General features: G+C 42.8%; 1 protein-coding gene across 2 annotated transcripts; it reads left to right on the top strand.

Moving 5' to 3' along the window:
- The first annotated feature begins 539 nt into the window (after window positions 1-539).
- LOC148481725 (uncharacterized) lies at window positions 540-9238 on the top strand. 2 transcript variants are annotated; one of them, XM_088453066.1, is made up of 5 exons: window positions 540-627; window positions 1145-1222; window positions 1339-1436; window positions 1543-2038; window positions 7023-9238. In XM_088453066.1, exons 2-5 carry the CDS (start codon window positions 1186-1188, stop codon window positions 8930-8932), a joined length of 2541 nt encoding a protein of 846 aa, XP_088309192.1. In that variant the 5' UTR covers window positions 540-627; window positions 1145-1185; the 3' UTR covers window positions 8933-9238. The 2 variants fall into 2 exon arrangements, with proteins under 2 accessions (XP_088309192.1, XP_088309193.1); XM_088453067.1 differs by having other exon boundaries at window positions 1339-1451.
- Window positions 9239-10504: the final 1266 nt, after the last annotated feature.

The raw sequence follows: 10504 nt of genomic DNA, 5'->3' as shown, positions 1-10504 counted from the left end.
CCTTTAATTCACCAGACCTCACGGTTGGTGAGGCCACCTTGGATTTGGTGCGGGCTCTAAGGATTTATGTTGATGGCACCAATTCTTTTAGGAAGTCAGACTCCTTGGTTGTCCTCTATGGCTTCCGAAAGAAGGGTTGGCCTACCACTAAGCAAACTTTGGCAGAATAGATTCGCATGGCAATTTCTGAAGCTTACATTCATGAGGGCCTGTCTGTGCCATTGTCTCTTAAAGCTCACTCTACTCGGTCTGTGGGTCCTTCATGGGCAGCTATATATAGAGTAATACTACAGGGACATGACTGGGGAGGTGAGGGGATTTTGGAGTGTCAGTGACATCACTTACATCTATAGTAATAATACAGGGACATGACTGGGGAGGTGAGGGGATCTGGGAATGTATACAGTGATATTTTGTGTCTGCCTCTATACACAGGAATAGACAGTTGTGAAGAAGACATTCGGTGACTGTGAGACACCCAGCAGCCCTCCCCGTGTGTCAGGAGGACAGAGCAGCACCCAGAGACCCATCACGGTGCCTCCACCTCACTCACTGATACATGAGAGATACAAAATCCAAAAGATCCTGGAACTTCCCAACAAGATCATTCAGCTGCTGACTGGAGAGGTGACTGCTGGGAATGAGACATTATACAGTAACACCAGGGGATGTGTCTGGGTGATGAATGTGGAGGTGACTGCTGGGAATGTGACATTATACAGTAACACCAGGGGATGTGTCCGGGTGATAACTGGAGAGGAGACTCCTGGGAAGGGGACATTATACAGTAACACCAGGGGATGTGTCTGGGTGATGACTGTAGAGATGTCTACTGGGAATGTGACATTATACAGTAACACCAGGGGATGTGTCTGGGTGATGACTGGAGAGATGACTGCTGGGAATGGGACATTATACAGTAACACCAGGGGATGTGTCTGGGTGATGACTGGGGAGGAGACTGCTGGGAATGGGACATTATACAGTAACACCAGGGGATGTGTCTGGGTGATGACTGGAGAGGTGACTGCTGGGAATGGGACATTATACAGTAACACCTGGGATGTGTCTGGGTGATGACTATCATTGTGTGTGTCAGGTTCCTATAAGGTGTCAGGATGTCACTGTCTATGTCTCCATGCAGGAGGGGGGAGTATATAGAGGAACACGGGTCTGTACAAGGACATGATGATGGAGAATCACCGGACCCTCACATCACTGGGTAAGAGGAGACTGTCATTTATTTTCTGGGGGGATCAGGTATGGGGGCCCCCTATATACACATCACCTAATAATCACATATATACAATGTACTCACTCACTGTGTATCTCCCACAGATGGACTCAGTAACAGAAATACCCCAGAGAGATGTCCCCGTCCTCTTTATTCACAGAATCGTACAGAGGAGAATCACAGGATCCCACAGGAGCATCAGGTAGAGAATCTGTGTGTGTTTTATGTACTTAAATTATATTGTGTAATCTCCATTATTGAAAAGAAACATCACTAAAGTTTTTTTTTTTCTTTAATGGATTAATAAGGTTGATGTTCTGACTGATATTAAGGAAGAAGATACAGAGAGAGAAGAAGAGACGTATGTGACTGATATGAAGGCAGAAGATATAGAGAGAGAGAAAGAGACGTATGTGACTGATATAAAGGCAGAAGATATAGAGGGAGAAGAAGAGACGTATGTGACTGATATAAAGCCAGAAGATATAGAGGGAGAAGAAGAGACGTATGTGACTGATATAAAGGCAGAAGATATAGAGGGAGAAGAAGAGACGGTTGTGACTAATATGAAGGCAGAAGATATAGAGAGAGAGAAAGAGACGTATGTGACTGATATAAAGGCAGAAGATATAGAGGGAGAAGAAGAGACGTATGTGACTGATATAAAGGCAGAAGATATAGAGGGAGAAGAAGAGACGTATGTGACTGATATAACGGCAGAAGATATAGAGGGAGAAGAAGAGACGTATGTGAGGGGTGATCAGCAGTGTAAGGAGGAGGAAATCCCTACAGATATCAGCACTGGTGAGTAATAAACACTTATTACAGAATAGAGTCACATATTCCTCTTGTTCAGTCACTACAGCAATCTCTTATCCTACACCCTCCTCTGTCAGTACAAGCTAATGAGGTAAATGTAATCAACCCTTACTAGACTCCTATTCCCCTAATCCTATCATGTCACTGTGTGTTACCAGCCAGAAGATCTGACCAGTCACCTCACCACACTCTCTGGTGTATCTCATACATCAGGAGCCATCAGCCCCTATTATACTCCTGCTCTCCTCCTCACATCGTGTCACTGTTATTCACACCCATTGTATTACATCACACACAGCCTTATATCCATGTTATTCTCACCCATTGTATTACATCACACACACCCTTATATCCATGTTATTCTCACCCATTGTATTACATCACACACACCCTTACATCCATGTTATTCTCACCCATTGTATTGCATCACACACACCCTTATATCCATGTTTTTCTCACCCATTGTATTACATCACACACACCCTTATATCCATGTTATTCTCACCCATTGTATTACATCACACACACCCTTATATCCATGTTATCCTCACCCATTGTATTATATCACACACACCCTTATATCCATGTTATTCTCACCCATTGTGTTACATCACACACCCTTATATCCATGTTATTCTCACCCATTGTATTACATCACACACACCCTTCTATATTATAACTAGTGGTTTATATTTGCCTCCCTTATAACGTTATGTCTCACAATTGCATTTTCCTACACTGTGAGGCCTGCAAGGATTTCCTGGACTGGTCTCCTCCTCTTTTCCCTGGTTGCGCTGAGTCCCTGGCACTTGCAGGCCATGACAGCTGTACCTGACTGGGCTGTTCTCCTCCTCTCTTCCCTGGTTGTGCTGAGTCCCTGGCACTTGCAGGCCATGACAGCTGTACCTGACTGGGCTGTTCTCCTTCTCTCTTCCCTGGTTGTGCTGAGTCCCTGGCACTTGCAGGCCATGACAGCTGTACCTGACTGGGCTGTTCTCCTCCTCTCTTCCTGGTTGCGCTGAGTCCCTGGCACTTGCAGGCCATGACAGCTGTACCTGACTGGGCTGTTCTCCTATTTTCCCTGGTTGCGCTGAGTCCCTGGCACTTGCAGGCCATGACAGCTGTACATGACTAGGCTGGTCTCCTCCTCTTTTCCCTGGTTGCACTGAGTCCCTGGCACTTGCAGGCTATGACAGCTGTACATGACTGGGCTTGTCTCTGTTCTGGTTTCTGTGACAGCCCTCCGGTGTCTACCTGCTGTCTTAGTTGCTGAGACTGTCTTATCTGTCTCCCTCCTGTGAGTTGATGGCTCCTGTACATCTGAGGGAGTGCTGCACGTCTGTTCTCCGGTTGCTCCAGCAGATGAGGCTTCTTTCTGGAAGAGGGTTGTGAAGGCTGTAAGGGTCCATTCTGACGGCTGCCGCTCACTGAGGAGTTTGACACACATTGGACTGTCAGTGCCAGCAGACCTGAGGTACTGTCCTCTCCTGGATTTTCCTGGTGATATAATGGGGGCTGCCTGTCACTCACTGCACCATGTTCTGGCTCTCCCTCCTCCCCTGAGTAGCCTTCACAGCAAGCATGGCCGAACAGTGTGGGTTTTGTTGGCACCTGCTGGACTCTGGAAACTCACCGTGCTATCTCCCTGCATTCTGCAATAGTCTCACCCCCTGTACCTCTCCTCAGCTTTCACCTGTTTCCATTGGACCCTGTACAGCTCCTGTTCATTTTGGCTGGCCTCTCTTCCTCAGGTGTCTGCTGCCTGTCCTCCCCTAGTCCTGATTTGGGGTGCATCCCCATTTCCTTGTACAGCTCTTTACCAGTAAGGACCTTTATTTTGGGGTGCTAAATGTATTGTTTTCCCTTGGAAGCCCTCCCATGAGGTTTAACTATCTCCTCTCACCTGAATGTCTTTTTGTCGGGATGATTGTACGATATATTTATATAGTGCACCTAAATCTAAGAAGGGATAGACGTTAGGCCAGGAAGTGCCTCCACCTCAATCCCCTCCTTCCTCCACGCCTCTGGTTACAGTTGCTGATATGGATCACACTTGTGGGTGTCTCAATTTTGGCACACACTCACTGCTGACCTTCAAACAATGATTGGGGAGATTCATAAGGATGTTTATGATTTGTTCCAATGGGTGGTGGCTGCGGAATCTAAACTGAACGATGACTATAAACTCCATGATTCTGCTCTTCATAATATTGACTTCCCTCACCAGGAGAATGTGTTCCTTAATGCGGGGGACCTTGAGAACTTTAAAAGGCGTAACAACCTCACACTTTGTGGCATCCCTGAGTCGGTAGACGCTTCAGGTATGGAAAGCTATCTTCTATTCTTTCATTTTCTGGTTCCATCTATCTGATTCCTCCATCCATATTGAATGGGCTCGCTGGGCTCTGCACCCTAAACCTGCAGATGCTGACCCCCCACCCTTTCCTCTAGGGATGTTCTTTTGAAATTTCTCTCTTTGAGGACAAAGAACAGCATTGTTTCATCTTCCTTATATCTTATTTTTATGTTGTCCAAGATTTGGCCCTTAGAACTATTGCTAAACGTCATGATCTTTGGGATGTTACTAGGGTCCTCAGAGAACATGGCTACCGTTATCGCTGGGGCTTTCATTTGCGTTTGCTTGTGGATGTCGGTGGCCACTAGGTTACAGTCCATTATCTTAGAGAAGGTAGAGAAACTTAGTCTGACCCCATGCTCCAGTCCGGCCCTCCTCACAGATGTATCTTTATATTTGATTGCTCCACAATTTTAGATTTCTATATATTGCTCTTTTCTTCTTCGGGGTCCATGGGGTCCACAGTCATTACGTTGGGGTATATGGATTTATCCAGGCATCAAACAGTTCATTGAAGCTCTCGGCTCCCAGGATGCACCAGGTCCTCCCTTATATACCCTGCCCCTGGTTACAGGGCATCAGTTGTTCTGTTTGGTGTGAGAAGCCACCGCACTAGCAGTGGGACTGCTGGAGCAGTCCTGAAGATAAGTTGTGTTTTTTCTCATTGAGCAGGCGGCACGTGTTTCGCCGTTAAGTGGCAACAGAGCCACATGTACGAGGGTTGTTCAAAAAGTAATGCCTAAATGCTCATAACTCTGAAATAATATGCAACATTTATTTGAAATTTTGTCAGTTTGTAGTTTAATATGTCTGCTAACTATATATGTAGTTTTGTTTAGGTAGTCCAAGAAATACCATGGAATCCAAGGTGAAACAAAGAGCCGTCATTGAATTTCTGGAAAAAGAAGGCTGCAGTGCTACAGAGATCCACAGAAGACTGAAAAAAGTGTATGGTGAGCATACAATTGACTATCGCAATGTCAGAAGGTGGATGAAGAATCGTCTGTGTGCGACAAACCTCGTGGTGGCAGACCAACTGCAGTGACAGCAGAGAACCGACACAAAGTCGATGCCATGATTCAGAAAGACCATCATGTGACCATCAGAGATATCAGTGATGAACTTGAATGTAGCCATGGCACTGTAAAAACACTAATCAATGATTTGGGATATTGTAAAGTGTGTGCTAAATGGGTTCCAAAGCAATTAACCATGGATTATAAAGCCCAGAGGGTGGAAGTGTGCAATGACCTTTTGACCAACGTTGAAGCCAACCCTGAGACCTGTTTGGAAAATGTCATTACAGGAGATGAGACCTGGATATTCCTTTATGACCCAGAAACAAAGGCCCAATCAAAGCAATGGAAACACCTAAGTTCACCTAGGCCAAAAAAGTTAAAATCACAGCGATCAATAAACAAAGTCATGGCCACATTCTTCTGGAATTGCCGAGGTGTTACTCTCATCGATAACTTGGAACAAAACCAATCAATCAACAGTGATCGATACATTATTACACTTAAGAAGTTTAAAGAAGCCATCCGCAAAAAAAGGTCAACAATTCGATTGTCAAATATCATCTTACACCACAAAAATTCCAGACCTCACACTTCGATTACAACATCTGCAGCCATTGCCAAAATGGGGTGGGCAATACAGTCTTGATTTGGCCCCTTCTAACTTTAATCTGTTTGGCCCTCTCAAAAATTGTTACCGTGGTCAACTTTTTGAAGACACAGAGGTTGTTAAAAACGCCATAAGTTCCTGGGTCAAACATCAACCACTGGAATTTTTCCAAAGTGGATTCACAGCTTGGGTTGAGAGGTGGAGAAAATGTTTGAGGGCAGATGGTGAAGTTTTTGAGTAGAGTCATTCTGTTACTAAGACTTCAAAGTATTTTGCTGCAAATTTTCAAATCTGTATCTATAATAAAATTTGAGTTGTGAGCGTTTAGGCATTACTTTTTGAACAACCCTCATATAAAACTCGATAATGCCGGTACACACACGCTTGCCATCCGGTACTGTGCCCGGTGCCCTCCAATTACCTTTCCCAGTCAGGAAAGGAATAAATATATAGCATCTGCGGCAGCACTCAGGGCGACTTGTAAGACAGATATACTGTATATATAGAGCTATATAGATACATATGGATAATTGTACATCCTTAATACATTAGTATTTTGTACATGTTTTTATTAGCACTGAGGAATTATTTCTGCCTATTTATCTTGTGTAAGTAGAAATGGCGGCCTCATAAAGACATATAGCCTAAATGCTGAGGTGAGGGATAGACCTATCACCCTTTGCCTATAACCTGGGAACTGGATGAGTTCCCCCTTGGGCATTATCTAGGGCTGGCCGGCTCCTGGGCTAGTAAGAAGACCTAGAGTCCTAGAGGTCTGCTCCATTTAGTAAGTCTTATTGCTCTAATATGGCAAACACCCCTTGTTCCTTTCTTCTCCTATATTATGTGTATGAGTGTGACCGGTACCAGCCCAAAGTGTTCTGCAAGATGTTCTAAGCACAAATCTATGGGAATAGGGGTGAGATAAATAATGGTTAATGACGTCTTTGCTGTGGGATACTTGGATAACTATTTTATTTCTACCAGATGGACACAATACAAGGAAGACCTCGGAGGGGCATCTCGTTTTGTCTCCAGATTTTAAAGTAGAAGATAACCCCACACAAGGATCGCCAGAAGAAAACTGCATTACCCTAAATCAACATCCAGTTTTTCTTAGTGCAGATATATCATCTGATCCCTTTATTCTTGAGGAATGTACTTCTGGTAACTCACATATTGCTGCACATAGCGGTGATACTGTTACTTCTGAGTGTGGGAAATGTTTTACTCCCAAATCAGCTCTTGTTAGACACAAGAGAAGTCACAGAGGTGAGAAACCATTTCCATGTTCTGAGTGTGGGAAATGTTTTACATATAAATCAAAGCTTGTTACACATCAGAGAAGTCACACAGGTGAGAAACCATTTCCATGTTCTGAGTGTGGGAAATATTTTACATATAAATCACAGCTTGTTATACATGTGAGAAGTCACACAGGTGAGAGACCATTTCCATGTTCTGAGTGTGGGAAATGTTTTACAAATATATCAGCTCTTGTTACACATGAGAGAAGTCACACAGGTGAGAGACCATTTCCATGTTCTGAGTGTGGGAAATGTTTTACACAGATATCACATCTTATTATACATCAGAGAAGTCACACAGGTGAGAAACCATTTCCATGTTCTGAGTGTGGGAAATGTTTTACAACTAAAACACTGCTTGTTATACATAAGAGAAGTCACACAGGTGAGAAACCATTTCCATGTTCTGAGTGTGGGAAATGGTTTACACATAAATCAGGTCTTGTTATACATAAGAGAAGTCACACAGGTGAGAAGCCATTTTCATGCCCTGAGTGTGAGAAATGTTTTACAAGGAAATCAGGTCTCATTCTACATCAGAGAAGTCACACAGGTGAGAAACAATTTTCATGCCCTGAGTGTGAGAAATGTTTTACAAATAAATCACAGCTTGTTACACATGAGAGAAGTCACACAGGTGAGAATCCATTTCCATGTTCTGAGTGTGGGAAATGTTATCCACATATATCAGCTCTTGTTACACATCAGAGAAGTCACACAGGTGAGAAATTATTTTCATGTTCTGAATGTGGGAAATGTTTTACACAGAAATCAGGTCTTGTAATACATGAGAGAAGTCACACAGGTGAGAAACCATTTCCATGTTCTGAGTGTGGGAAATGTTTTGCACAGAAATCATGTCTTGTTATACATGAGAGACGTCACACAGGTGAGAAGCCATTTTCATGCCCTGAGTGTGAGAAATGTTTTACAACAAAATCACTGCTTGTTATACATGAGAGAAGTCACACAGGTGATAAACCATTTCCATGTTCTGAGTGTGGGAAATGTTATCCACATATATCAGCTCTTGTTACACATCAGAGAAGTCACACAGGTGAGAAACCATTTCCATGTTCTGAGTGTGGGAAATGTTTTATACAGATATCACATCTTACTATACATAAGAGAAGTCACACAGGTGAGAAACCATTTCCATGTTCTGAGTGTGGGAAATGTTTTACAACTAAAACACTGCTTGTTACACATCAGAGAAGTCACACGGGTGAGAATCCATTTACATGCTCTGAATGTGGGAAATGTTTTACAAGGAAATCAGGTCTTGTTATACATAAGAGAAGTCACACAGGTGAGAAACTGTTTCCATGTTCTGAGTGTGGGAAATGTTTTATACATAAATCAGCTCTTGTTACTCATCAGAGAAGTCACACAGGTGAGAAACCATTTCCATGCTCTGAGTGTGGGAAATGTTTTACAAGGAAATCAGGTCTTGTTATACATAAGAGAAGTCACACAGGTGAGAAACCATTTCCATGTTCTGAGTGTGGGAAATGTTTTATACAGAAATCATCTCTTGTTAGACATGTGAGAAGTCACACAAATGAGAGGCCATTTCCATGCTCTGAATAGGGATGGACATGAGGAGCTTGGTGTCGAATGATTGCTAGGCTTCTGACATCAAATCATGTGATACGATTGCTACTAGCTATCACATCATAAGTGAGGGATTCTTATGTTCGAATACTCTTTGTTGATTTTAGTTCTGCTTTTAATACGGTTATTCCCGTCTCACTAACATCTAAGTTGTTTGACTTGGGGTTAAGTGGGTCTATTTGTAACTGGGTTTTAAACTTTTTAACTGATAGACCACAAGTAGTTAAAATTGGAGGTGCTGTGTCGGGGGAAGTGTTGATTAAGACTGGTGTTCCCCAGGGTTGTGTTCTCAGCCCCCTATTATACTCGCTATTTACCCACGACTGCGTGTCGACTTCTGATTCTGTGAAAATCATCAAATTTGCTGATGATATTGCAGTCGTTGGGTTAATTAGCAGGAATGATGAGTCCCATTATAGGAAAGAGATCAAAAATTTGGTTTCTTGGAGTGGTGATAATCACTTGCTCCTAAATGGTGACAAGACAAAAGAACTGGTAATTGATTTTCGTAGGAGATGTTTAGAGCAGAAATTGCCAGTGTCTATTAACAACCAGGATGTTGATATAGTTGAGTCTTTTAAATTTCTGGGTATCCAGGTTGCGGCAGATTTGACATGGTCTTTAAATACACTGTCCCTAATTAAAAAGGCGCAACAGCGTTTGTTTTTCCTAAGACGTTTGAGGGCCTCGGGAGTTAGCAAAGTAACTATGCTAAACTTTTACAGATGCTCAATTGAGAGCATTCTGACGTTTGGTATCATTATCTGGTATGGCAACTGCACAGCGAGTGAAAGAAGTGCACTGGAACGGGTTGTTAGGACCGCCAGCAAAATCATTGGCGTGCAGTTGCCAACTATTCATGATGTTTATGGGCTTAGGGTTCTAAAGAGAACCAAAGGTATCATATCGGATCCAAGCCATCCATTTCATGAATTTTTTGATAAGCTCCCACCTTTAAAGCGGTTTAGAGTACTTCGGGCACGTACGAGTCGCTTGAGGGTTAGTTTTCTTCCATCTGCTGTGCGCATGTTGAATGCTATGATTGTATCTCTTTAGTTAATTTTAATTTTATTATTTTTGTGAAATTGTTTGTGATAACCTTTACCATGGATTGCTATTCACTGTTTTAAAAAAGTGCAATGTAATTTCGTCTGTCAAACTTGTTTTGCTGATGACAACAATAAATACAATACAATACAATAACCATGCAATGGTATAACCATTGGTGGTTAAACCATGCGTAGAAAAAAACCACTGCAATAGGCACCGAAGACACCACTTTAGGGTGTTTTCAGCTTAATTCCTATTGTCGCAAACCCCTCTCATCAATGGAAAGAGTACTTCAATCGGATTGGGAACATTGATGGGTGGTAACCGTCGGTTTCTGATATCCATTCCTAGTTCTGAGTGTGGGAAGCATTTTATACAGAAACCACCTCTTGTTACACATCAGAGAAACTCATAGAGGTGATAAACCAGTTACATGCCCTAAGTATGAGAAATTTTTCCCTAGTAATTAGTGTGGTTATACTGTGATGTTACAGCTCA

This window comes from Taudactylus pleione, unplaced genomic scaffold (assembly GCF_031769625.1).
Source record: "Taudactylus pleione unplaced genomic scaffold, aTauple2 ptg000569l, whole genome shotgun sequence".
Lineage (NCBI taxonomy): Eukaryota > Metazoa > Chordata > Amphibia > Anura > Myobatrachidae > Taudactylus > Taudactylus pleione.
The sequence above is the reverse complement of the archived record's forward strand: the minus strand, read 5'-3'. Positions and strand labels throughout refer to the sequence as shown.

Coding starts and splice junctions, on each gene's coding strand:
- LOC148481725 (XM_088453067.1), top strand. CDS start 1,186: ATGATGATGGAGAATCACCGGACCCTCACATCACTGG. Junction 1,223..1,338: donor CCGGACCCTCACATCACTGG/GTAAGAGGAGAC, acceptor TATCTCCCACAG/ATGGACTCAGTAACAGAAAT. Junction 1,452..1,542: donor ATCAGGTAGAGAATCTGTGT/GTGTTTTATGTA, acceptor TGGATTAATAAG/GTTGATGTTCTGACTGATAT.